Source organism: Garra rufa, unplaced genomic scaffold, assembly GCF_049309525.1.
Source record: "Garra rufa unplaced genomic scaffold, GarRuf1.0 hap1_unplaced_002, whole genome shotgun sequence".
NCBI classification, from domain to species: Eukaryota; Metazoa; Chordata; class Actinopteri; order Cypriniformes; family Cyprinidae; genus Garra; species Garra rufa.
This window is the reverse complement of record NW_027394277.1, coordinates 6748982-6776552: the sequence shown is the minus strand read 5'-3', so window position 1 is coordinate 6776552 and position 27571 is coordinate 6748982. Positions and strand designations below refer to the sequence as shown.

The 27571-nt window shown below is 42.9% G+C and overlaps 2 protein-coding genes and 12 non-coding genes across 14 annotated transcripts in view; 8 read left to right on the top strand and 6 right to left on the bottom strand.

The window, feature by feature from the left end:
• Nucleotides 1-27571, top strand: part of LOC141305341 (uncharacterized) — a 587365-nt gene that overhangs the window by 514144 nt on the left and 45650 nt on the right. The gene's annotated exons all lie outside the window — the stretch shown is intronic.
• trnar-ccu (transfer RNA arginine (anticodon CCU)) lies at nucleotides 4161-4233 on the top strand. The gene has a single exon. It is a non-coding gene; the product is annotated as a tRNA-Arg (tRNA).
• On the top strand, nucleotides 5995-6067 carry trnar-ccu (transfer RNA arginine (anticodon CCU)). The gene has a single exon. It is a non-coding gene; the product is annotated as a tRNA-Arg (tRNA).
• trnah-gug (transfer RNA histidin (anticodon GUG)) lies at nucleotides 6391-6462 on the top strand. The gene has a single exon. It is a non-coding gene; the product is annotated as a tRNA-His (tRNA).
• On the bottom strand, nucleotides 6822-6936 carry LOC141307988 (U5 spliceosomal RNA). Its single transcript, XR_012346911.1, has one exon. It is a non-coding gene; the product is annotated as a U5 spliceosomal RNA (small nuclear RNA).
• On the bottom strand, nucleotides 7509-7580 carry trnag-ucc (transfer RNA glycine (anticodon UCC)). The gene has a single exon. It is a non-coding gene; the product is annotated as a tRNA-Gly (tRNA).
• On the top strand, nucleotides 8378-8459 carry trnas-aga (transfer RNA serine (anticodon AGA)). The gene has a single exon. It is a non-coding gene; the product is annotated as a tRNA-Ser (tRNA).
• On the top strand, nucleotides 8614-8685 carry trnah-gug (transfer RNA histidin (anticodon GUG)). The gene has a single exon. It is a non-coding gene; the product is annotated as a tRNA-His (tRNA).
• LOC141307981 (U5 spliceosomal RNA) lies at nucleotides 9045-9159 on the bottom strand. The gene has a single exon (XR_012346905.1). It is a non-coding gene; the product is annotated as a U5 spliceosomal RNA (small nuclear RNA).
• On the top strand, nucleotides 17354-17425 carry trnah-gug (transfer RNA histidin (anticodon GUG)). Its single transcript has one exon. It is a non-coding gene; the product is annotated as a tRNA-His (tRNA).
• Nucleotides 17790-17905, bottom strand: LOC141307982 (U5 spliceosomal RNA). Its single transcript, XR_012346906.1, has one exon. It is a non-coding gene; the product is annotated as a U5 spliceosomal RNA (small nuclear RNA).
• On the top strand, nucleotides 19582-19653 carry trnah-gug (transfer RNA histidin (anticodon GUG)). Its single transcript has one exon. It is a non-coding gene; the product is annotated as a tRNA-His (tRNA).
• On the bottom strand, nucleotides 19845-19959 carry LOC141307979 (U5 spliceosomal RNA). Its single transcript, XR_012346903.1, has one exon. It is a non-coding gene; the product is annotated as a U5 spliceosomal RNA (small nuclear RNA).
• Nucleotides 26530-27571, bottom strand: part of LOC141305422 (uncharacterized) — a 33030-nt gene continuing 31988 nt past the window's right edge. Inside the window, exon 3 of the mRNA XM_073832524.1 lies at nucleotides 26530-27325. Within this exon, the coding sequence (XP_073688625.1) occupies nucleotides 26801-27325 (525 nt within the window). The 3' untranslated portion in view covers nucleotides 26530-26800. The remainder of the gene's footprint in view (nucleotides 27326-27571) is intronic.

Here is a 27571-nt window from a genome sequence, read left to right as displayed (position 1 = left end):
AGCATATTATGTCACTAAGGCGTCTTACAAAAATTATAGTGAGAGTGATCATGATTTTTTATGGATATTGATGAATTTTAATGAGGCTGACAAAGGACCAGGGGTGTGGATATTAAATGCAGAACTTCTAAAAAATGAAATATACAGAATGGAAATAGAAAGTATAATAATTAACAGTGTAAATGAGGAAATGTATGAAATGGAAAAAGGGTTTTGGTGGGACATTCTAAAAAAAAAGAATAAAAAAATTCTCAATGGAATATTCAAAAAAATGGCAAAAAGTCAAAAAGATGAAAGAAAATAAGATCAAAAAAGAGTGGGATGAAGAAATGAGGAAAGTAAATGAGCATGATGAAAATATTGATAAGATAATAGAATTACAGGAAGAATTAAAGAAAATAGAAGAAGAGAAGTGTAAAGGAGCAATAATAAGAAGTAGGGCGAAAGACATTGTAGAAGGAGAAAGAAGTACGAAATATTTTTATGAATTAGAAAAAACAAGACAGAGAGCAGATATAATAAAAAGTATTAAAACAGAAGATGCAAGGATTGTAGAAGATAAAACAGGAATTTTGGAAGAAGTCAGAGAATTCTATAAGCATTTATTTACCAAAAATGAGATAGTTTTAGAAGATGAGGAATTTGTATTAAGTAAAATACAGGTTAAAGTTAATGAGGGAGACAAAGAAATGTGTGAGAGTGAGATTACGGAATTAGAAATAGGAATTGCAATTGATCAACTGAAAAATGGTAAAAGTCCAGGAATAGATGGATTAACAGCTGAATTTTACAAGGTTTTTAAAGATGTGTTATGTCCAATTTTAAATGAAATATTTATAGATAATTTTAAAAAATGGAATTTAACGAATAGTATGAAGAAAGGTATGGTGAAAATAATTTACAAGAAAAAAGGTGATAAGAGAGACTTGAAAAACTACAGACCACTAAGCATGTTGAATACAGATTATAAAATATTAGCCAAAATTTTAGCCAATCGATTGAAAATAGTAGTACCAAATATAATTACTACAAATCAAGCATATGCTGTTCTAAAAAGAGATATTACTGATGTCATTAACAATATAAGAGATATGATATGGTACATGAAGGAGGAGAAAGAAACAGGATATATAATAAGTGTGGATTTAGAAAAGGCTTTTGATAGAGTTGAACACAAATACTTGATACATGTGATGGAGAGATTTGGTTTTGGGGAGAATTTCTTAAAATGGATAAAATGTTTATATACAGATATAAGTAGTTGTGTAAAAGTGAATGGTTTTTTAACTAAAGATTTTAAAATAACGATATCAATCAGACAAGGTTGTCCTATGTCAGCATTATTATACACTTTAGTATCTGAAGCTTTAGGACTGGCAGTAGACCAGGAAAAGAACATAAAAGGAATACGCATAAAAGGAGAAGAATCAGAACAAAAAATATTTCAATATGCAGATGACACGACATTGTTTGTAAAAGATATTAAAAGTATGGATAAAGTAATGGAAGTTTTAGAAAGATATTGTAAAGGAACAGGGGCAAAAGTTAATAAAGAAAAAACTACATACATGAAAATTGGATTACCGAATGATCTGCTGAATAAAATGCAATTTAAGGAAGAAAAGAAGAGTATGAAAATTTTAGGTATAAGGGTTGGAGAAAATGAAAATGAAATAAGAGAAGTGGTATGGGAGGAGGTTTTAAAAGGAATGGAGAAGAGATTAAATTTCTGGAAATTAAGAGGATTATTTTTAAAAGGGAAGGTTTTAGTTATTAATTCTTTGTTTTTATCAAAAATGTGGTATGTATTGGGTTCTGTGAGTTTGCCTATATGGGTGTATAAAAAAATCAAATCTATTGTTTTAAACTTTTTATGGGAGGGGAAACCATCGAAAATTGCTTATGACACTCTAATTGGAAAGGTGGAGGAAGGAGGGTTGGGACTAATAGATCCATTAATAAGAATGAAAAGTATAAGAATAAAAACTATTAATAAATACTGGAAACATGGGAAATATGCGTGGAAGGGTGTAATGAACTATTTTTTAAATAAATGTGGAAAAATGGGAGATGATGTTTTATGGATGAAGCTAAAAGAAAACATGATGAACGGAATACCAGAGTTTTATAAAGAGGTTGTAAAAGCATGGGGTGATTTTAGAAAGCATGTTGTTTGTACGTCTTTTACCAGGGAAGAGATTTTAAGACAACCATTGTTTTTAAATAATCAAATTAAAAAGGGAAATGATACCATTTTTTATAAAAAATGGTTTTATGCGGGGATAAAGCAAATAAAAGATATCTTGTATGAAGTGATACCTGGTTTTGTACCGGTGCAAGTAATAAGAGACGCAATTGTAGAAAATTATGACAATGAAACTAAAACAGTCTTAGAAAAACAATACAAACAAATGAAAGAAGTAATACCGGAAGAATGGATAAATATTATAGAAGGTACAGAAGAAACAAAAGGTAATGATGGAATGATGATTGATTTTAAAAGTAATGACAAACAGCATGCTTTTAAAGATGGTATTTTAAAGATGTTTTATTCTTGTTTATGTGAAGATGTTTTTATCACACCAAAAGCAGAAGGATATTGGCAAAGATTGTACCCAAGTATGGAAACTAAGAAAATATGGAAAAATCTAAGAGCTTGGTGGAAAAGTCCAATTTTAGAAAACTTTGATTATATTTTAAGACATAATTGTTTATTAAGTGAAATGAGACTGTGTAAATTTGGAATGGCAAGTGATGCAATATGCAAGGTATGTAATAGGGAAGATGAAGGATTGATACATATTTTTTTTAAATGCACAGGGTTAAAATGTTTTATAAAAAAATTAAAAGAAATGACAAGTAAATTGGGAGTAGAACAAAGATGTATTGATGAAGAATGGGAAACAATGTATTTATTTGGTTCTAAAGGTAATTTTAAGAATGTGTGTTTTTTTAAATTTGATATTAACCATTGCTAGATTTGTAATTTGGAGCAAATGAAATTTTGTCAAACAAAAGAAAACAAAAATACCTGTGTGCAAACTTTTTAAGGTGAAGATGTGTTTTATTTTAAATGTTTTGTTTGATTACTGTAATATGAATGAAGAGAAAGATGTTTTTGTCAAAATTTTTGTAAATGATAACCCATTTATTGAAATGACATGGTTTCGATTTAATGTATTGTTGCCAGAATGTGATTCAGACTGTTTTTAAAATGTATTAACATGTTTAAAAAAAAAAATAAAAAAAAAAAATAAAAAAAATGGATAAGGCACTGGCCTCCTAAGCCAGGGATTGTGGGTTCGAGTCCCATCTTGGGTGACTTTCAGCAGAGTGGTGCAGCGAAGGCGTGCTGGGTCCATAACCCAGAAGTCGATGGATTGAAACCATCCTCTGCTAATCTTGTTTCACTTTTATATGTGCTCAGGTGCTGCAAGACAAGTTAGAAACGTGTGCCAGAATCAAGTGATGTTGAAAAGACCAGTGCACGAGCTCTACAACAAGTCAAGCAGAGTGGCGCAGCGGAAGGGTGCTGGGCCCATAACCCAGAGGTCGTTGGATCGAAACCATCCTCTGCTAAGCTTGTGTCACTTTTATATGTGCCCAGGTGCTGCAAGACAAGTTAGAAATGTGTGCAAGATTCAAGTTATGTTGAAAAAACAAGTGCACAGGCTCTTCATCAAGGCAAGCAGAGTGGCGCAGCGGAAGCGTGCTGGGCCCATAACCCAGAGGTCGATGGATCGAAACCATCCTCTGCTAAGCTTTTTTGGCTTTCATATGTGCCCAGGTGCTGCTTAAAGAAATGACGCTGCAACTGGTAAACTTGTTGTAATTAGCAAAAAAATTCATACATAATAGACTAGTTAGAAATGTGTGCCAGGCTCATGTGGTTTTGGAAAGACCGGCGTATGGTACTCTCGTCAAGGAAAGCAGAGTGGCACAGCGGAAGCTTGCTGGGCCCATAACCCAGAGGTCGATGCATCGAAACCATTCTCTGCTAAGACTTCTGAGCTTGTATACATGACAGAGCCTCCCAAAAAGAGAAATGTTCAGAGCCTGTTTGTGAAAACCTAAAGTCACTTGGTCCTCTCACAAAAGTTGTTCATCCAGAAGCTGAATGAGATGAAGAACTAAAAGAAAAAGTAAACCGCTGCATCATAGCCCCAGTGGCCTAATGGATAAGGCACTGGCCTCCTAAGCCAGGGATTGTGGGTTCGAGTCCCATCTGGGGTGACTTTCAGCAGAGTGGCACAGCGAAAGCGTGCTGGGCCCAGAAGTCGATGGATTGAAACCATCCTCTGCTAATCTTGTTTCACTTTTATATGTGCTCAGGTGCTGCAAGACAAGTTAGAAACGTGTGCCAGAATCAAGTGATGTTGAAAAGACCAGTGTACGGGCTCTACATCAAGGTGAGCAGAGTGGCGCAGTGGAAGCGTGCTGGCCCCATAACCCAGAGGTCGATGGATTGAAACCATCCTCTGCTAATCTTGTTTCAATTTTATATGTGCCCAAGTGCTGCAAGACAAGTTAGAAATATGTGCAAGAATCATGTTATGTTGAAAAGACCAGTGCACAGACTCTATATCAAGACAAGACAAGTGGAGTGATGATGTTTGGATGGGAAAAGAAGGGAAAAAACAAAAAGTTAATAAACTTATGGATAAGTTTAATGAAAAGTGCAATATGGGAAAGAAGAAATATGGCTAAAAAAGAAAAAAGTGGTTTTAGATGTTTGGACTTTGTTTAAAAGAAAAACAGAACTGTACATTAAAACACTGCATGGGTATTTTAAATGTGAAAGCAGATTGAATGAATTTTATCATGTCTTTACACTTCAAGTTTATCAAGTTTTAAAGGATCTTTTGTGGACGCTGCCAGAACGTGAAAACGATTAAATGTGAAAATTATTGTATTTATTTTATGATTAAATGATTTGTGTTTACAATAACAGTTATTTTTTATTTATTTTTTTTCTCATGTTTTTATTCCACACGTTTGTTGTGTCTTAAAAGATTTGATGTGGAAACTGACAGAAGATTCTGAAATTCTGAATGTATGTATAATGAATGTGAAGTGAAAATGTTTTGTTTATGAAAAACTTTTACTTTTTTGTATTTTTAATGTTTGAAATTTCTTAAAAAAAAAAAAAAAAAAAAAATGGATAAGGCACTGGCCTCCTAAGCCAGGGATTGTGGGTTCGAGTCCCATCTGGGGTGACTTTCAGCAGAGTGGTGCAGCGAAGGCGTGCAGGGTCCATAACCCTGAAGTCGATGGATCGAAACCATCCTCTGCTGAGCTTGTTTCAATTTTATATGTGCCCAAGTGCTGCAAGACAAGTTCGAAATATGTGCAAGAATAATGTTATGTTGAAAAGACCAGTGCACAAGCTCAACATCAAGTCAAGCAGAGTGGCGCAGCGGAAGCGTGCTGGGCCCATAACCCAGAGATCGATGGATCGAAACCATCCTCTGCTAAGCTTGTGTCACTTTTATATGTGCCCAGGTGCTGCAAGACAAGTTAGAAATGTGTGCAAGACTCAAGTTATGTTGAAAAGACCAGTGCACAGGCTCTACATCGAGACAAGCAGAGTGGCGCAGCGGAAGCGTGCTTGGCCCATAACCCAGAGGTCGATGGATCGAAACCATCCTCTGCTAAGCTTGTTTCACTTTTATTCGTGCCCAAGTGCTTCAAGACAAGTTGGAAATTTGTGCAAGAATCATGTTGTGTTGAAAAGACCAGTGCACGAGCTCTTCAACAAGTCAAGCAGAGTGGCGCAGCGGAAGTGTGCTGGGCCCATAACCCAGAGGTCGATGGATCGAAACCATTCTCTGCTAAGACTTCTGAGCTTGTATATATGACAGAGCCCCCCAAAAAGAGAAATGTTCAGAGCCTGTTTGTGAAAACCTAAAGTCACTTGGTCCTCTCATAAAAGTTGGTCATCCAGAAGCTGAATGAGATGAAGAACTAAAAGAAAAAGTGAACAGATCCGTGACAGCCCCAGTGGCCTAATGGATAAGGCACTGGCCTCCTAAGCCAGAGATTGTGGGTTTGAGTCCCATCTGGGGTAACTTTCAGCGGAGTGGCGCAGTGAAAGCGTGCTGGGCCCAGAAGTGGATGGATTGAAACCATCCTCTGCTAAGATTGTTTCACTTTTATATGTGCTCAGGTGCTGCAAGACAAGTTAGAAATGTGTGCCAGAATGAAGTGGTGTTGAAAAGACCAGTGTACGGGCTCTACATCAAGGCGAGCAGAGTGGCGCAGCGGAAGCGTGCTGGGCCCATAACCCTAGCACGGATTTGTGTGCCCTCTCTCCACAGTAATAAAAAGCGCCGCTAGCCCTTTTTTTTTCAATTCGGACGGCCGGCACCACCTGATGTGAGCCAGTGGTGCGCCGTGATCGTATAGTGGTTAGTACTCTGCGTTGTGGCCGCAGCAACCCCGGTTCGAATCCGGGTCACGGCAGGCTTTTTGTTCACTGAGCTCCTTTCTGCCACCTCCATTTTTCGTACGGGTGCGGTGCCAGTTAAACTATACCAACAACGCAGGCAGCAGAGGCTGGCTTTCGGGGTCAACAAAGAAGGCTCGAAGTGCACGAGTCACTGATGGGGCCAAAAGAGCTGAAGCCATCTTTGTTTGATCCCGTCCAGGGTTTGTATCCCGTCATGGACGAGAGAGCGCTGTCTTTCCATGCTGGCTAAAGAAATTTGAAGCCGCGAAGCTGGAAGCGCAAAGGCTGCAAACACAGACCACGACGAGGCGCGCGTCTTTCCACTGCACACTGGCGGGTGGCCAGATTGACTCTGCTCTTGACAATATAGTGTAGCTGTGCTGTGAGCAGAGCCCCCAAAAATACAGGTCACTCGCAAAGGTTCCCCTCCATGGAAATCTTTAGTAAAAGGCGAAAGATTTATGCGCTGATGACGAGAAATTCGAGATGTGTCTCTATGCCCTTGGACCTGTGCGCTCACTGTGGTAAACCACTACGCTCACCAAGGGTAATCTAGGGTGCCGACACCTGCCAACATGATTTTCGTCACCCCCCTCACTCCAAATGGGAGAAGTAAAAGTTACGAAAGTCCCTTCCCTCACCCAGTATTCACAAACCCGATCAAGGTAATGTCATCTCTTTTTTCATGCCCCCGTTTTAGAGGCCAAAAAAAATATTAAATGAAATAAAGCGGTCCAAATAATGACCCACTGTAATGTGTAGCATTCAAGATATTGAGAGACTTTAGCTCGTGGCGGGTCAATCTGGTATTTCTTGGAGTAGGGGCTCGTTTTGGCAAGTTGGGTGCAGTCGCGTGTGCTGGGAGCGAAGAACTGCAAGCGCAACTCTTCGTTAGTATGGTGGACAGTATCTCCGCCTGTCACGTGGAAGACCAGGGTTAGATTCCCCAACGGGGAGACCTAGTTCTCTGCTGCTGTTGAACGACTCATCCAAAAGCTTTTGGTGCAGACAGAGGTCACAGAAGGAGTTCTGCTTCGAGGTCAACCGCAGCCGAAAACAATGCGTTGGCCGGGAATCGAACCCGGGTCAACTGCTTGGAAGGCAGCTATGCTCACCACTATACCACCAACGCAGGCGCTCGGTGCTAGTTTTAAGCAATCAGAAAAGAATGCTCGAATCCGGGTCACGGCAGCCCTTTGCTGTTAAGCGACGGGGACGTCCAGCTCCTTTTTGCCAACTCACCCTTCAGTTGAATTATGCGCCTGAAGCTCGGCGGCATCCTGTGCTGCCCGCCTCCAGTCAAGAGAGCAGGTGGTCCACAGGCAGGCGTAGTCTTGGCCGAGAGGTTAAAGCGATGGACTTGAAATCCATTGGGGTCTCCCCGCGCAGGTTCGAGCCATGCCGAATGTGGTCGGGCATTCCCCCTTTTACCTTTAGCTTCTTGCGACGGTGGTTGGGCCTTCCAAGGCCTTTGGCCTTCGCTCTCTCTGACGTAATTGCGTGCAGCCTTTGTCCCGTAGCTCCTGTGGCAAGTGAGCTTCTGCCAGGCGGCTTGTGGAGAAAGTGTTCTTATATAAAAAGTAAGAGGAGCACAAAATACAAAAGCCCGGATAGCTCAGTAGGTAAAGCATCACACTTTTAATCTGAGGGTCCAGGGTTCAAGTCCCTGTTCGGGCAAAGGGCCATCTTCTTGTTGGCGGCCTCAGCTTGCAGTCGTGCCGGTCCAGCACTGCCGTGTGTCGGCGTACGCTTAAAGATGTGAAAGAGTTCACACACAGTGTTTGCTTCATGAATTTTTCGTTGCTTGTGGTGGGCTGTTTTCCCCTTTAGGAGTTTTACGCTAGGCGATTTCAGTAAAGCGGTAACCAGTTCATTGTTTTTTCAGCCAACTTTGAGGTCGACAACGGGACAGAGGACGTCAGGGTCGCCGTAGTCGTGGCCGAGTGGTTAAGGCGATGGACTAGAAATCCATTGGGGACTCCCCGCGCAGGTTCGAATCCTGCCGACTACGCTCTTCACCGGTGATGAGGAGAAGTAGGCGGGCCCTTTTCTTCCGTGTCCCTTGCAAGGCTTTGTGTGCCATCTCTCCACAGTAATAAAAAGCGCCGCTAGCCCTTTTTTTTCAATTCGGACGGCCGGCACCACCAGATGTGAGCCAGTGGTGCGCCGTGATCGTGTAGTGGTTAGTACTCTGCGTTGTGGCCGCAGCAACCCCGGTTCGAATCCGGGTCACGGCAGGCTTTTTGTTCACTGAGCTCCTTTCTGCCACCTCCATTTTTCGTACGGGTGCGGTGCCAGTTAAACTATACCAACAACGCAGGCAGCAGAGGCTGGCTTTCGGGGTCAACAAAGAAGGCTCGAAGTGCACGAGTCACTGATGGGGCCAAAAGAGCTGAAACCATCTTTGTTTGATCCCGTCCAGGGTTTGTATCCCGTCATGGACGAGAGAGCGCTGTCTTTCCATGCTGGCTAAAGAAATTTGAAGCCGCGAAGCTGGAAGCGCAAAGGCTGCAAACACAGACCATGACGAGGCACGCGTCGTTCCACTGCACGTTGGCTGGTGGCCAGATTGACTCTGCTCTTGACACTATAGTGTAGCTCTGCTGTGAGCAGAGCCCCCAAAAATACAGGTCACTCGCAAAGGTTCCCCTCCACGGAAATCTTTAGTAAAAGGCGAAAGATTTATGCGCTGATGACGAGAAACTCGAGATGTGTCTCTATGCCCTTGGACCTGTGCGCTCACTGTGGTAAACCACTACGCTCACCAAGGGTAATCTAGGGTGCCGACACCTGCCAACATGATTTTCGTCACCCTCCTCACTCCAAATGGGAGAAGTAAAAGTTACGAAAGTCCCTTCCCTCACCCAGTATTCACAAACCCGATCAAGGTAATGTCATCTCTTTTTTCATGCCCCCGTATTAGAGGCCAAAAAAAATATTAAATGAAATAAAGCGGTCCAAATATTGACCCACTGTAATGTGTAGCATTCAAGATATTGAGAGACTTTAGCTCGTGGCGGGTCAATCTGGTTTTTCTTGGAGTAGGGGCTCGTTTTGGCAAGTTGGGTGCAGTCGCGTGCTGGGAGCGAAGAACAGCAAGCGCAACTCTTCGTTAGTATAGTGGACAGTATCTCCGCCTGTCACGTGGAAGACCGGGGTTAGATTCCCCAACGGGGAGACCTAGTTCTCTGCTGCTGTTGAACGACTCATCCAAAAGCTTTTGGTGCAGACAGAGGTCACAGAAGGAGTTCTGCTTCGAGGTCAACCGCAGCCGAAAACAATGCGTTGGCCGGGAATCGAACCCGGGTCAACTGCTTGGAAGGCAGCTATGCTCACCACTATACCATCAACGCAGACGCTCGGTATCAGTTTTAAGCAATCAGAAAAGAATGCTCGAATCCGGGTCACGACAGCCCTTTGCTGTTAAGCGACGGGGACGTCCAGCTCCTTTTTGCCAACTCACCCTTCAGTTGAATTATGCGCCTGAAGCTCGGCGGCATCCTGTGCTGCCCGCCTCCAGCCAAGAGAGCAGGTGGTTGTTAAGACCACTTGGCTCATACAGTGATCATAACATTAAAGGGAGACCACACCGATCGCTACATTTAACAAACGTGTTTATTTAACAAAATAAAAGATGTATCAGTAAATGTAATGGTTAACCAAAGGTGTAGTGTTCGTCAGTAGAATGAAACGTGTGGTGAGCGGAGGTAAGGATGAGGAGCGAGGCAGCAACCAGCCGCACGGACCGACGGCCCGAGCAAGAGAGAGAGCACGAGACCCCGGAAGGCCTCTTTTAACAGGTCCTCCATTAACCTTCACGGCCACGTTACAGCTCCACCTGTAGGACTAAGACCGACAGACAGATGGCAACCATAAAGCAGAGACAAACGACAAGCTGCACAGCAGCACGGCAAAGCCTGGCCTTTAAAGACAGAGACCCATCTTAATGGGACTCTGAAAAAAACATCAAGTTCCCACAATAGCCGCAACAAAATTATACAAAATCAAATTAATATTGAAAATGAATAAACTAATTTAACTAACATTCACACACAGGAAAGACTAATTCATTCATACCACCATCCCCAAGTGCACCTCATTCATAACAGGGCAACTGGACCAACAGTGACCATTCTCACCCACTCCACCTTTACCACATCCTGCAACCAGCAAATCCCGGTACCATGGACAGCTATTTAAGGCAAGCAGAACAGACACAGATTGAGCAGGAAAAACAGACACCATTAAACTGACTCATCCGGGGCGCGAGAGAGTGCATCAGCTAACACATTCTCCACGCCGCGGATGTGCCGAATAACTAAACGAAGAGGTTGTAAAAATAGTGCCCAACGTAAGAGCCGTTGGTTCGTGGAATTCTTTACTGACTGGAGGAAAGTGAGGGGATTATGGTCCGAATAAACCACGATTGGATGTAAACCCCCACCCACATAAACCTCGAAGTGTTGAAGTGCCCAAATTAGCGCCAAAGCCTCCTTTTCAATAACGGAGTAATTAAACTGGTGTTTGTTGAATTTGCGCGAAAAATAACAAACAGGTTTATCAACCCCATTCTCATCGCTCTGTAAAAGAACAGCACCCGCCCCAACCTGACTCGCGTCAACCTGCAGCTGGAATGGCTGATCCAATTTGGGTGCTGCCAAGACTGGCGACGAACTCAATAACAACTTGGCATTTTGAAATGCCTGATGACACTCGGATGACCAAACAAACTTAGCTGTGCTCTTCAATAAATTGGTCAGTGGGGAAACAACCGTAGAAAAGTTGCAACAAAAATTACGGTAATAACCGATCATACCCAAAAAGCGCATCAATTCTTTCTTTGTGGCCGGCGGGGGAAAGTTATCTATGGCCACAACCTTCGCATTTACTGGCCGCACCTTACCTTGGCCAACCACCTTACCTAAATAAACGACAGTGGCCTGGGCGAACTCACATTTGGCAAGGTTCACAGTAAGATTTGCTGCCACCAACCTCTGGAACAGTGCACGAATACGTGCCAGATGGTCACCCCAAGTATCAGCGTAACAGACCACGTCGTCTAAATACACGGCACAACCCTCCAACCCTGCAACTACCCTGTTCATGAGACGCTGAAAGGTTGAGGGGGCGTTCCGAAGACCAAAACTCATCCTAGAATAAGAGTACAACCCAGAAGACGTAACAAATGCAGACACCTCCTGCGCTCTCGGTGTTAGCGGTACCTGGTAATACCCCTTTAACAAATCAAATTTACTAACGTACAGTGCACTACCGACCTGGTCCACACAATCCTCAATACGAGGCAGTGGAAAGGAATCGGGCTTTGTCAATGCATTAACCTTCCTATAATCTGTACAAAATCTATATGTTTGATCTGATTTTTTAACCAACAAACACGGTGATGCCCAGCTAGAATAGGATGGTTTGGCTAGACCATTATCGAGAAGATATTGTACACTGGCCTCCATACTTTTACGCTTCTCCAGAGGCAGTCGATAAAACCTCTGCTTAACCGGGCGGGCACCCTGTGTGTCAATATCGTGCTCGATTAAACTTGTACAGGTCGGAGTGTCGGAAAATAAAGACGAAAATTAAAAAATTAAAGACTTTAACTCATCAAGCTGTTTCCCACTTAAATGCCCCAACATACTATCCAGTTCAGCCAACTTCTGTGTGTTATTCAAGCACCCATGTAAAACTGCATCGTCCGGAAACTGCACCCCATCCTCAGCTGCCACCTGAGCGACGTTCGGCAGCCCCTCTACTACAGCCAATCCTACAGGACTGTTTGCATGATCACTCGCCACCCCCGGAGATGAAGAGTAGTACGGCTTCAGCAAATTAATATGGCAAAGCTGCGTTGATCTTCTGCGTTCAGGAGTAGACAACAAATAATTTGTCTCAGAGACTTTACGCATGATCGTAAAAGGGCCCGAGTACTTCGCTGTTAAAGGCGAAGCAACGCTACCACCTGATCACCAGGATTAAACACCCTGGCCTCTGCCTTGCGATCATACCGCTGTTTCATTTTGTCCTGAGTCGCACTCAGATGTTCACTAGCCAACTTCCAAGACAAACATAATTTACGGCGGAAACCATTAACATAATCCACCAAACTGGCAGGGGTTTTTGACTGGTCTAATTCAGTGTTCAAGACAGACAAAGATGTTCGTACTTTGTGACCAAAAACTAAGTCATTGGGACAAAAGCCTGTGCTTTCTTGAACAACCCCACGGGCAGCCAACAAAAGCCATGGTAAAGCCTCTTCCCAATCCTTCTTCATTTCAACGCAATATGCGCGTAAGAGAGATTTCAAGGTTGCATGAAAACGTTCAAGCGCCCCCTGGCTTTGAGCATGATAAGCACTGCTCAAATTGTGCTTCACCCGTAACAGTCTCAGAGCAGCCGCAAACGTCTTGGAGGTGAAGTTCGAACCTCGATCGCTTTGAATTATCTTCGGGATACCAAAAACAGAAATAAACTGTGACAAACATTTCATAATGGACTTTGTAGTTATTGCCCTTAGAGCATATGCAGCTGGATACCGTGTCGCCTGGCACATTACTGTAAACAGATTTGTACATCCAGTTTTAGATGGAGTTAAAGGACCTACACAATCAATAATGAGGTGTTCAAACGGCGTGCCTACGGACTGAATGGGCTGTAAGGGAGCAGGCTTGATCGTAGTATTTGGCTTCCCTGCCACTTGACAAACATGACAAGTTCTCACAAACCTCATTACATCCCGCTTGATCCGTGGCCAATAAAAATGTCGTAGTATATGATTATAGGTCTTTTTTAACACCAAAATGTCCAGACTCTACACCATGTGCGGTTTTTAAAACTAAATCGCGATACTTTTCAGGTACCACAACCTGCATCACCTGATCTGCTGCATCAGGATCAACACAAGATGACCACTTTCGGAGCAAGAGACCATTTTGCACAAGATAACCTTTACCTGGATCAGCTGCAGCTAGAGCAAAATATTTTTCCAGACTCTGATCTTTTCCTTGAGCTTCAACCGGCTCACCATAAGACAATGGCGCAGGTAATTCCGGAACAAACAAACTAGACACAGATATCTTAGACCCATCAGATGGTGAATCTCTCTGTGCGCGAGCCATTGCACGCGTCACAGCGCAGGCAGTAAAAACCTCTGGAAAGTCTTGCAGACACTTATCTGGCTCCTCTAATGGCAAAGGCATGACAGTAACCACAGGCGGTGGAGACACTAAACACCCACCCAAATTATTGCCCAAAATGATATCAATGCCATCTACAGGTAAAGAAGGTCTCACAGCAATTGTAATCTCGCCATTTACAAATCCTGAAAATAACTGAACTCTGTGCAAAGGCACCGGGAAAGACTGAAGGCCTATTCCACGGATTAAAACAAACTTTCCAGTATCTGAAACAGGAGAAAATGGCAGAACCGAAGCACAAATAAAGCTCTCTGAGGCTCCTGTGTCCCTCAAGATTTTCACTGGGACTCTGTGCGCATCCCCTACCAGCGAGACAAAACCGTCACTAATGAATGGCGCATAGTTCGACACATCAGACACCCCAGAAGTTTCACGCTCACCCCTAAACACAGCTTCAAGATTTTTCTCCTCACCAGCATCAGGCTGAACAGCATTTAAAACCTCCGAACTAGAGAACTGATCCTTATCAAACACAACAGGCTTATCTAAATGCGCAACAGAAGACACGCAACCAACAGCTTTCCCATTTACAGTTCTAACCTTATTTCGCGCACGCAACACTGGACACTCTCGCTTCCAATGTCCTGTTTCCAAACAATAATTGCACTTCTCACCGGCAACCTCAGTCTCCCGTGTTTTATTCTTCATTAAATTATCAAATTTAACACGACCTGAACGATATTCCCTATGGTCATATTCATAACGTGGAGAATACTCACGTACTTTACCTTTGTGCGTCAACACAAAGCCGTCGGCGAGAACAGCAGCCTCCGCAACAGTCTTAACTTCATGCTCATTCACATAAACAGCAATTCTCTCGGGCAAGATATTTTTAAACTGTTCCAAAATCAGCAAATCTCGTAGCGCATCAAATGTTTCCACACCCTCAGCGGCAAGCCATCGATTGAAAAAACTACTTAAATCTCTTGCCACTTCGGTATGTGTTTGTTTTTCGCCTTTTCGCCAGTTTCTGAAACGTTGCCGATAAGCTTCTGGAACGAGTTCATAACATTTTAAGACTGCCTGTTTTACGGTGTTATATTTCTTTCTCTCGGCAGGTGCCAAAGCCACAAACGCCTCCTGCGCGCGACCCACTAATACAGTTTGCAAAAGCACTGTTTTGTCCTCATCATCCCAATCACGATCAGTGGCTATGTTTTCAAATAAAGAGAAAAATATATCCGGTTCCCGTTCGTTAAATCTTGGCAGGAACCTTATCATACCCGCTAGATCTGACTTACCGGTAGATGTATTACGATCAATTTTCCCCTCAGAAAGTAATCTCAGTCTAGTTCTTTCTACATCTCGTTCCTGTTCTTCATTTCTAAGTTTTTCTAGTTCCAACAAACGGTCTTTCTCTTTTTCTTGCACTTCCAAACGTTTCTCTTGTTCCTTCACCAATTTAAATTCCTCAAATTCCAATTTCTTTTGCTCCAACTCTAATTTCTTTTTCTCCAATTCTATGTCCATTTCTATCCTCAACAGTTGTTTTTGTTGTTCAAAGGTTAAATCGCTGGACTTAGGCTGCATTTTAAGCTTAACGCTAGACTCAGGAATATCAGCAATATCGTCAGTTTGTATTTCTGGACTAGGACTGATTGGGGTTACAACAGGCAAAACCTGCTTCTCTTTTAGGAACTCGCGAATAAAACCCACAAATTCTTTCTTCTTAGCAGATTTAAGCACGGCGGGCAACTCGATTGCGTAATGCTCGGCCACCTTCAACAGTTGTTCCCTGGTTAACCCTACTAACAAACGCTCAGACGGAGCTGCTAAAAACTCCTCCAACATGACCATCGGCACACTTTCCAAACTACTACAAAACTAACCAATGTACAAATACCAAAACACAATTAACCAAAACTTACTCTCTTTTCTCATCACATCCAGCCAAACCGGATATAAAGTCGATACAGTTCAGGTAACCAGACAGACTAATGCTGGAGCATCCCCCTAAAATTTACCCCCCTACTATTCTACCCTATCTTCACACCAAAGTCCAAGAACAAGGATAATTTACTCACCCATACCGCTGGAGTCGTACTGTCCCGACAAAGTCACTCCAGCCGGTGCTCCACGGCGGTGCCCTCGTTCAGACCTCAGTGACAGTAAGCTAGACCCACAACGCCGAGGCGCACTAATTGGGGATAAGACATAGCTCCACAAAATTTCCTGTCCAGCCACCCAAACTGCTACCGAACTTTGTTCATCGAACGGCTGAAAGAAAAACGCTCTTTATCTAAACTTACACTCCTACAAACGCACACACAAAATCAGTGTGGCTCTCCCAAAATAATCCACGTGCTGATAGTAGACCCAACTTACGTCACTCATTCACAAATCGGCAGGCCTAATATTACGTCACGCAGCACTACACACGCTAGTAGCCTACTACTAATTAAAGCAGCCTAACGTTACTTATCAAACATAGAAACTAAACGGACGAGCCCCCATATGTTAAGACCACTTGGCTCATACAGTGATCATAACATTAAAGGGAGACCACACCGATCGCTACATTTAACAAACGTGTTTATTTAACAAAATAAAAGATGTATCAGTAAATGTAATGGTTAACCAAAGGTGTAGTGTTCGTCAGTAGAATGAAACGTGTGGTGAGCGGAGGTAAGGATGAGGAGCGAGGCAGCAACCAGCCGCACGGACCGACGGCCCAAGCAAGAGAGAGAGCACGAGACCCCGGAAGGCCTCTTTTAACAGGTCCTCCATTAACCTTCACGGCCACGTTACAGCTCCACCTGTAGGACTAAGACCGACAGACAGATGGCAACCATAAAGCAGAGACAAACGACAAGCTGCACAGCAGCACGGCAAAGCCGGTCGTGACATGGTCCTCAGGCAGGCGTAGTCCTGGCCGAGAGGTTGAAGCGATGGACTTGAAATCCATTGGGGTCTCCCCGCGCAGGTTCGAGCCATGCCGAATGTGGTCGGGCATTCCCCCTTTTACCTTTAGCTTCTTGCGACGGTGGTTGGGCCTTCCAAGGCCTTTGGCCTTCGCTCTCTCTGACGTAATTGCGTGCAGCCTTTGTCCCGTAGCTCCTGTGGCAAGTGAGCTTCTGCCAGGCGGCTTGTGGAGAAAGTGTTCTTATATAAAAAGTAAGAGGCGCACAAAATACAAAAGCCCGGATAGCTCAGTCGGTAAAGCATCACACTTTTAATCTGAGGGTCCAGGGTTCAAGTCCCTGTTTGGGCAAAGGGCCATCTTCTTGTCGGAGGCCTCAGCTTGCAGTCGTGCCGGTCCAGCACTGCCGTGTGTCGGCGTACGCTTAAAGATGTTAAAGAGTTCACATACAGTGTTTGCTTCATGAATTTTTCGTTGCTTGTGGTGGGCTGTTTTCCCCTTTAGGAGTTTTACGCTAGGCGATTTCAGTAAAGCGGTAACCAGTTCATTGTTTTTTCAGCCAACTTTGAGGTCGACAACGGGACAGAGGACGTCAGGGTCGCCGTAGTCATGGCCGAGTGGTTAAGGCGATGGACTAGAAATCCATTGGGCTCTCCCTGCGCAGGTTCGAATCCTGCCGACTACGCTCTTCACCGGTGCTGAGGAGAAGTAGGCGGGCCCTTTTCTTCCGTGTCCCTAGCACGGCTTTGTGTGCCCTCTCTCCACAGTAATAAAAAGCGCCGCTAGCCCTTTTTTTTTCAATTCGGACGGCCGGCACCACCAGATGTGAGCCAGTGGTGCGCCGTGATCGTATAGTGGTTAGTACTCTGCGTTGTGGCCGCAGCAACCCCGGTTCGAATCCGGGTCACGGCAGGCTTTTTGTTCACTGAGCTCCTTTCTGCCACCTTTCTGCCATTTTTCGTACGGGTGCGGTGCCAGTTAAACTATACCAACAACGCAGGCAGCAGAGGCTGGCTTTCGGGGTCAACAAAGAAGGCTCGAAGTGCACGAGTCACTGATGGGGCCAAAAGAGCTGAAGCCATCTTTGTTTGATCCCGTCCAGGGTTTGTATCCCGTCATGGACGAGAGAGCGCTGTCTTTCCATGCTGGCTAAAGAAATTTGAAGCCGCGAAGCTGGAAGCGCAAAGGCTGCAAACACAGACCATGACGAGGCGCGCGTCGTTCAACTGCACGCTGGCGGGTGGCCAGATTGACTCTGCTCTTGACACTATAGTGTAGCTGTGCTGTGAGCAGAGCCCCCAAAAATACAGGTCACTCACAAAGGTTCCCCTCCACGGAAATCTTTAGTAAAAGGCGAAAGATTTATGCGCTGATGACGAGAAACTCGAGATGTGTCTCTATGCCCTTGGACCTGTGCGCTCACTGTGTTAAACCACTACGCTCACCAAGGGTAATCTAGGGTGCCGACACCTGCCAACATGATTTTCGTCACCCCCCTCACTCCAAATGGGAGAAGTAAAAGTTACGAAAGTCCCTTCCCTCACCCAGTATTCACAAACCCGATCAAGGTAATGTCATCTCTTTTTTCATGCCCCCGTTTTAGAGGCCAAAAAAAATATTAAATGAAATAAAGCGGTCCAAATAATGACCCACTGTAATGTGTAGCATTCAAGATATTGAGAGACTTTAGCTCGTGGCGGGTCAATCTGGTTTTTCTTGGAGTAGGGGCTCGTTTTGGCAAGTTGGGTGCAGTCGCGTGTGCTGGGAGCGAAGAACAGCAAGCGCAACTCTTCGTTAGTATAGTGGACAGTATCTCCGCCTGTCACGTGGAAGACCGGGGTTAGATTCCCCAACGGGGAGACCTAGTTCTCTGCTGCTGTTGAACGACTCATCCAAAAGCTTTTGGTGCAGACAGAGGTCACAGAAGGAGTTCTGCTTCGAGGTCAACCGCAGCCGAAAACAATACGTTGGCCGGGAATCGAACCAAGGTCAACTGCTTGGAAGGCAGCTATGCTCACCACTATACCACCAACGCAGGCGCTTGGTATCAGTTTTAAGCAATCAGAAAAGAATGCTCGAATCCGGGTCACGACAGCCCTTTGCTGTTAAGCGACGGGGACGTCCAGCTCCTTTTTGCCAACTCACCCTTCAGTTGAATTATGCGCCTGAAGCTCGGCGGCATCCTGTGCTGCCCGCCTCCAGCCAAGAGAGCAGGTGGTCCACAGGCAGGCGTAGTCTTGGCCGAGAGGTTAAAGCCATGGACTTGAAATCCATTGGGGTCTCCCCGCGCAGGTTCGAGCCATGCCGAATGTGGTCGGGCATTCCCCCTTTTACCTTTAGCTTCTTGCGACGGTGGTTGGGCCTTCCAAGGCCTTTGGCCTTCGCTCTCTCTGACGTAATTGCGTGCAGCCTTTGTCCCGTAGCTCCTGTGGCAAGTGAGCTTCTGCCAGGCGGCTTGTGGAGAAAGTGTTCTTATATAAAAAGTAAGAGGCGCACAAAATACAAAAGCCCAGATAGCTCAGTCGGTAAAGCATCGCACTTTTAATCTGAGGGTCCAGGGTTCAAGTCCCTGTTAGGGCAAAGGGCCATCTTCTTGTCGGCGGCCTCAGCTTGCAGTCGTGCCGGTCCAGCACTGCCGTGTGTCGGCGTACGCTTAAAGATGTGAAAGAGTTCACATACAGTGTTTGCTTCATGAATTTTTCGTTGCTTGTGGTGGGCTGTTTTCCCCTTTAGGAGTTTTACGCTAGGCGATTTCAGTAAAGCGGTAACCAGTTCATTGTTTTTTCAGCCAACTTTGAGGTCGACAACGGGACAGAGGACGTCAGGGTCGCCGTAGTCGTGGCCGAGTGGTTAAGGCGATGGACTAGAAATCCATTGGGGTCTCCCTGCGCCGGTTCGAATCCTGCCGACTACGCTCTTCACCGGTGCTGAGGAGAAGTAGGCGGGCCCTTTTCTTCCGTGTCCCTAGCACGGCTTTGTGTGCCCTCTCTCCACAGTAATAAAAAGCGCCGCTAGCCCTTTTTTTTCAATTCAGACGGCCGGCACCACCAGATGTGAGCCAGTGGTGCGCCGTGATCGTATAGTGGTTAGTACTCTGCGTTGTGGCCGCAGCAACCCCGGTTCGAATCCGGGTCACGGCAGGCTTTTTGTTCACTGAGCTCCTTTCTGCCACCTCCATTTTTCGTACGGGTGCGGTGCCAGTTAAACTATAGCAACAACGCAGGCAGCAGAGGCTGGCTTTCGGGGTCAACAAAGAAGGCTCGAAGTCACTGATGGGTGCACTGCACGCTGGCGGGTGGCCAGATTGACTCTGCTCTTGACACTATAGTGTAGCTCTGCTGTGAGCAGAGCCCCCAAAAATACAGGTCACTCGCAAAGGTTCCCCTCCACGGAAATCTTTAGTAAAAGGCGAAAGATTTATGCGCTGATGACGAGAAACTCGAGATGTGTCTCTATGCCCTTGGACCTGTGCGCTCACTGTGGTAAACCACTACACTCACCAAGGGTAATCTAGGGTGCCGACACCTGCCAACATGATTTTCGTCACCCCCCTCACTCCAAATGGGAGAAGTAAAAGTTACGAAAGTCCCTTCCCTCACCCAGTATTCACAAACCCGATCAAGATAATGTCATCTCTTTTTTCATGCCCCCGTATTAGAAGCCAAATAAAAATATTAAATGAAATAAAGCGGTCCAAATAATGACCCACTGTAATGTGTAGCATTCAAGATGTTGAGAGACTTTAGCTCGTGGCGGGTCAATCTGGTATTTCATGGAGTAGGGGCTCGTTTTGGCAAGTTGGGTGCAGTCGCGTGTGCTGAGAGCGAAGAACAGCAAGCGCATGTACCTTCCAGCGATCAGCCGGCTGAACAATTCCTAACATTTCCTAACAAGATTTGAATACTTCCGAACGTTGTCTGAACATTTCTGAACGAAGTCCGAACGAGGTGCATACTCCTTTGTAACTACAACCGAACAGGTCCTAACGCAAATCCTAAAGCTTCGAACAAGTGGGGCAAAGCAGCCAATCAATTCCTACCGAGAGGAAAGAGCTAATCGGTCATCAATCTCGCTGCTGATTGGCTGAATGAGTTTTGTGACATTCCAGCTGTTTACTGGACATCTGCTAACCGGAGATCGAAGATAAGCAAGATTATCAAATTACAAATCCGTAACACTAATGTTAACCTATTTGTTCAAACATCAAATTATGATTTTATTCCGATCGGTACATGCTTGCGTAGCAAAGTAAGCTAACTTAAAACTGACGTGTATCAGTTATCGCTAGCTAATGCTAATTAACCCTTTGATGCATAACATGGGTCATAAGTGACCTGACTGAGTTTTTATTTTCCATATTTTTGCAAAAATTTTATTTCATCATTCAGTATTCCAAGTATTCAGTCCCTGTTATTTCAGTCATGGCTGAGTAATTCTTTTCTGAATGTATGTAATTATTATATAACTAGTTTTTAATTTCCACAAATCGTTGTTCATTTTCCTTTCATACTTTATATAAAAACACAGTTTTTGTAATTTTACATGAAAATCTATTTGAACATTTTTGCAAGTAGAAACTTATTTACTGCAGAAAATAATTAACCTGCCATATTTTTTTACCACTTAACATGTCTTGCATGTTTTTTTTTTTTTATATTTGATGCACAGTGTTGGGGAGGTTACTTTGGAAATGTAATAGATTACAGATTACAAATTACCCTATTTAAAATGTAATAAGTAGTGTACCTTTTCAATTACTTTAGAAAAGTAAAGTAACTAATTACATCTGATTACTTTTTGATTACTTTTAAGTTTCTAATGGATATTTTCAACTAAATAATTTTCAAGCATTTATATCAAGCAGGTGTGACCTTACAGTAGTTTACTGTTAGAATTTCAAAATCTTTCATCACTTGAATTAAGATTATATTAATTTAATTTTAAAGTACAGCCATCACAAAACCAGACCTTATAACAAAAAAATTGTTTAATGTTGTTACAAAATCAAAATTTTGCATAGCTATGACAGGACACACTGGCAAGTAACAATGCCTTGAAAAACTTAAATCTTAAAAAAAGATTTCTTTAAATATCTAAATTATCTATTTAAAATAATAGATAATTTGTAAACTTAAATGAAAACATGGCTCCTACATAATTATTTTTAGTTATATTTAAGAGAAAACACAATTCTAGATTATAATAATGTAGTAAAAACACGTTTTTTTCTTCTGACTGATATAATATTTTTTTTTTACAAATCTGCATACTATTATTATTTTTTTTACCACTATGTGTGAAGGGAAATCATTATACCATACAGGGCTAATAATTATTTCTCACTAACAGAAGAAAGAATAGATTCTAGAATAGATACTGCCAAATCCAAACAGACTCCATCATTGAAGCTGTGTCATAAAATCCATGGTATTGTTTTTTTTTTTTTTTTAAATAAAGTTACATTTCATCTAAAACACTGCTTAGATTCAGTGACCAACTGGGGTGCTTCACTAGATAATAGCTCGATTTTGCAAAACAAAATGGGACAAACTAATTGAGAGATTTGTCCACTAGGTGGCACGTTAGGTCAACATCGATCATTACAGAGAAAAGTTTCAAGCCCTTGAGAAAAATAGATCTATATTATTCGAAAATAAACTAAACTGCAGCGGATTTTCATCCTTCAAATCATTAGTCACGTTTCAGCTGAAAATCACGCAGTAGTCTAAACACTGATTTTACAAATTACACTCAAAATTAAAATGGGTTAATCTGATAAAATCGCAAGTTAGATCTGACATTACCAACCTTATTCAAGGAGAAAAAATGCAATTTTTTTGTGAAAGGGTTCATAAATACAAGTGTGTCTGGTAAAGGCAGCTAGCAGGCTAGCTAATTTGTTATGAATGTTTTTAATATTGGTCTCCAACACACAAAGGGGACGATGAACGCGCTGACAAAGAGGATTAACCTAATTGGCAGACGTGGTGCACCCCAAATTCAAACCAATCAAAAGCATCAGAATAGCACCGCTTTAATAAATGGCCTTAGCAGAAGGCATCGTGCATATCAAAAACAGGCAAAGCAACAGATTAATATTATTCAACATATCCCAGATTTTTAAAGAAAATTTTTAGATGAACCCCATTTGTAATCTTCTAACTGTAATTTAATTACACATTTTTCTAAGTAACTTTAACGAATTACTGTTACATTTATTTTCGTAATTAAATTACGTAACGGCGTTACATGTAACTAGTTACTCCCCAACACTGACCATCCAATTAATATTAAAATCACCAGACATCATACATTCACAGCAGTTATCAAGAGTAGAAAGAAGATTCTTCAGTTCATTATAAAACTTTCAATAAGTAAATTCTGTATCTGATCTATTTTTGGTCATATACTTCTTATATTTATATGTCCTCCCAGTATTCCTTTAAATTTATTCCCAGAGTTCCAGATGACTTTAGCATGATTCACAGTTTGAAAGAGTCTTGACTTCTTCTGTTTCAATATTGCATTTAATTTATTGCATGCCTTTTAGCCCTCGTAAAACTCTGTTGGCATTTGTCCGTTATTGCAGATGGGCCATTACGGTAATGACAATCTGTAACTGGCATATAAGGATTAATGTGAGGCATAGAACTCACCTCAGTGTCCATGTAAGTGATCTCAGATTGATCAAACACTACAGGTCCTTTTCAAAAAAATTAGCATATTGTGATAAAGTTCATTATTTTCTTTAATGTACTGATAAACATGAGACTTTCATATATTTTAGATTCATTACACACAACTGAAGTAGTTCAAGCCTTTTATTGTTTTAATATTGATGATTTTGGCATACAGCTCATGAAAACCCCAAAATTTAAAAAAAATAGCATATTTCATCCGAGCAATAAAAGAAAAGTGTTTTTAATACAAAAAAAGTCAACATTCAAATAATTATGTTCAGTTATGCACTCAAAACTTGGTCGGGAATCCTTGTGCAGAAATGACTGCTTCAATGCGGCGTGGCATGGAGGCAATCAGCCTGTGGCACTGCTGAGGTGTTATGGAGGCCCAGGATGCTTCGATAGCGGCCTTAAGCTCATTCAGAGTGTTGGGTCTTGCGTCTCTCAACTTTCTCTTCACAATATCCCACAGATTCTCTATGGGGTTCAGGTCAGGAGAGTTGGCAGGCCAATTGAGCACAGTAATACCATGGTCAGTGAACCATTTACCAGTGGTTTTGGCACTGTGAGCAGGTGCTAGGTCGTGCTGAAAAATGTAATCTTCATCTCCATAAAGCTTTTCAGCAGATGGAAGCATGAAGTGCTTCAAAATCTCCTGATAGCTAGCTACATTGACCCTGCCCTTGATAAAACACAGTGGACCAACACCAGCAGGTGACATGGCACCCCAGACCATCACTGACTGTGGGTACTTGACACTGGACTTCAGGCATTTTGGCATTTTCCTCTCCCCAGTCTTCCTCCAGACTCTGGCACCTTGATTTCCGAATGACATGCAAAATTTGCTTTCATACGAAAAAAGTACTTTGGACCACTGAGCAACAGTCCAGTGCTGCTTCTCTGTAGCCCATTTCCTGCACACGCCTGTACACGGTGGCTCTGGATGTTTCTACTCCAGACTCAGTTCACTGCTTCCGCAGGTCCCCCAAGGTCTGGAATTGGTCCTTCACCACAATCTTCCTCAGGGTCCGGTCACGTCTTCTCGTTGTGCAGCGTTTTCTGCCACACTTTTTCCTTCCCACAGACTTCCCACTGAGGTGCCTTGATACAGCACTCTGGGAACAGCCTATTCATTCAGAAATTTCTTTCTGTGTCTTACCCTCTTGCTTGAGGGTGTCAATGATGGCCTTCTGGACAGCAGTCAGGTCGGCAGTCTTACCCATGATTGCGGTTTTGAGTAATGAACCAGGCTGGGATTTTTCAAAAGCCTCAGGAATCTTTCGCAGGTGTTTAGAGTTAATTAGTTGATTCAGATGATTAGGTTAATAGCTCGTTTAGAGAACCTTTTCATGATATGCTAATTTTTTGAGATAAGAATTTTGGGTTTTCATAAGCTATATGCCAAAATCATCAATATTAAAACAATAAAAGGCTTAAACTACTTCAGTTGTGTTTAATGAATCTAAAATATGTTAAAGTCTAATGTTTATCAGTACATTACAGAAAATAATGAACTTTATCACAATATGCTAATTTTTTTTAAAGGACCTGTACTGCCACTGCCTTTACTCCTGCTAGACAGCACAGCTCTGCATTTTCCACTTTGTCCAAAATTGGTAACTTCAGCCGCTGCCCAAGTTCACCTGTTGATTCATTAGCCAGCGCCGCGTCTCCATGGACGGACCAGTCCCGTCACCCCTCCGCACCTCCCCAGGCGATCCCCACCGACAGCCAGGGACAGCACACACTCCGGCTCCATCGGGACAAACGCCATCCAGCATCGGAGTCAGGGTAAATTGCGGAGATGTTATAGACAGGGTGACAGTGCTTAATAAAATGTTAAATTGCTCCAATACTTGAACAGGGAAGACACACATATTGGACGATAGAGACCCAACAGAGACAGAATGCACAGACTTTGATTTTAATATAAGGGGTAACTGGGAACACAGGTGCACAGAATGACGAACTGGACTAAAGAAAAGGAACAGGACCAAAAAAGGGCACACAGAAACAGAAACAGGTCCATATTCCTGGCATATCATCCCCCTTCTGGAAGGCGCATCCTTGCTCTGATGGAAAAACAGAAGGAGAAGAATGGATCCTGGGAGGAGCCTGTCTCTGTATGTCCTTGTTAGGGGTGGCACGGTTCACAAAACCCACGGTTCGGTTCGTATTGCGGTTTTAGGGTCACGGTTTTCGGTTCTGTACGGTTCTTGTTTTTATTTTTCATTTTAATCTTTAACACTCCAGAAGTTTACTTTGGCATATGAAATGTAGCTTGATTATCCACAATTTAGGATACATTATTAAAAAAAAAAAGTTATATCATGTAGCCTAATCATGCACAAACTGAACTGGACTTGACATTATTGAGACCATCTCTGAGGAAAGCTAGGGGAGATTTGATACAGCAAGAGAGAAGACATTGATGACATGCTTTTCATTTATTTGACAAAAACAGGACAATGTGTATCTCTACAGGAATTTGTGTGCCTTTTTAGTAGCCTGGCTAACGCCAGACCACGTTATGACTTCGTCATGATTCGTCATGACAGACTAGCAGCGTGAATAAAATCGCGCTGCGCAAGGCAGGATGGGGAAACCCAGGCTACCTTTATAGCACATAAAGACTGAACTGAAGAATTAACTTGCATGTCTACCAACACACTGGCGTGATGTCTTCTCAGATGAACTGACAAATAAAGATGAAATCCAAAATGTTCCCACACACCTGACCTGGCTAAGGGGCCGTTCACATGAAGCCTCTTTTGCGCACTCAAGTTTGTTATTTCAAATGTTGACGCGTCGCGTGGTATGCTCGTTTTTTCCAGGCGCGTACGTGCCGCATCGAGATAAAAACATCTCAACTTTTCAAAATTCCGCAAGCTCACCGCAGACCATGTGACATGAACCAACCAATCAGCTTCATCCTTTCCTTTAATAAAATTGAAAGCACAGCCAAGTTGGATGAACAGCGTATCATACCTGGCGCATCTTCCAACTCCGGGCAGCCTTCCTTATCTCTCCCACTTGCCATTTCTACACGTGACGTAACCTGCAGCACTCCACTTTTACTGTGTGTATGTCTACACACACCTCTTATTTCGCGCAAAAAGGACACTCACGAGGCTACATTGCGCATGCGTTGAACCGTTGAACCGTGCGGTGCACACACGCACCGAACCGAGACAAGCGAACCGAACGGTTCGGTTGTTTTTCATGTACCGTGCCACCCCTAGTCCTTGTGTCTCCTTCTCTTTCTCAGGGAACAAGGGTTGTAGTTGTAACCCGAAACAGTGATGTTAAAAATGCTAACAATGTCCTTTATTGTGTTTCAACCAAAAAACTGCACTTCCTGTGAGATCTCTTTTCAATTCATGATATACAAATGTGAAGTTCTTACATTGTAGACAGAGCAAACGCATTGTCCATATTCCTAATTATTACTTGCTCTTTTATGCATTACAGTGTCAACTAGCTATATTGTGTTGACTTTGCTTAAAGTGTACTATGGACAAAACATAATGCTTTAAGATGTGAAATAGAATGTTCCATTATATACATTTTGTTTGAAACTCTTTCTACACTAAGGGGATCTGTTAGGCTACTCTCTATTATGAATTTTCATGTGCCTGTCAAGGCTTCCTTTTAGACTAAAACAGTTTCCACACTGAGAGCATGTGTAAGGCTTCTCTCCAGTATGAACTCTCATGTGCTTGTTAAGGGTTCCTTTTTGATTAAAACTCTTTCCACACAGTTTGCACGAGTAAGGCTTCTCTCCAGTATGAACTCTCATGTGCTTGTTAAGGGTTCCTTTTTCACTGAAACTTTTTCCACACAGTTTGCATGAGTAAGGCTTCTCTCCTGTGTGGACTCTCATGTGTCTGTTAAGGCTTTCTTTTTGATTAAAACTCTTTCCACACTGTTGGCATGTAGAAGGGTTCTCCATTGTGTGGATTTTCTGGTGGATTTTAAGGTTTCCACCTTCAGCAAAACTCTTTCCACACTGTTTGCATCTGTAAGGCTTCTCTCCAGTGTGAACTTTCATGTGTCTGTTAAGGTGTCCTTTTAGAGTGAAACTCTTTCCACACTGTTGGCAGGTGTAAGGCTTCTCTCCAGTGTGAATTCTTCCTTTTTGAGAGAAACTGTTTTCACACTGAACGCAAGAAAAATAACTCATAGTTCCTGTAGTTTGAGCTCTTTTTTGTTTAGAAGTTTTTTCAGACTCTAAAGAACAAAAAGATTTTTCTCCAGATACAAAATCATGAAGATTCTCAAACTGAACTTTCTCTTCAGTTTCATTTAGATCTTCTCTCTCCTCTTTCAGCGCTGTTAGGTCTAAAGTGGAAAAACAAAGAAATAAAAGTTAACCCCA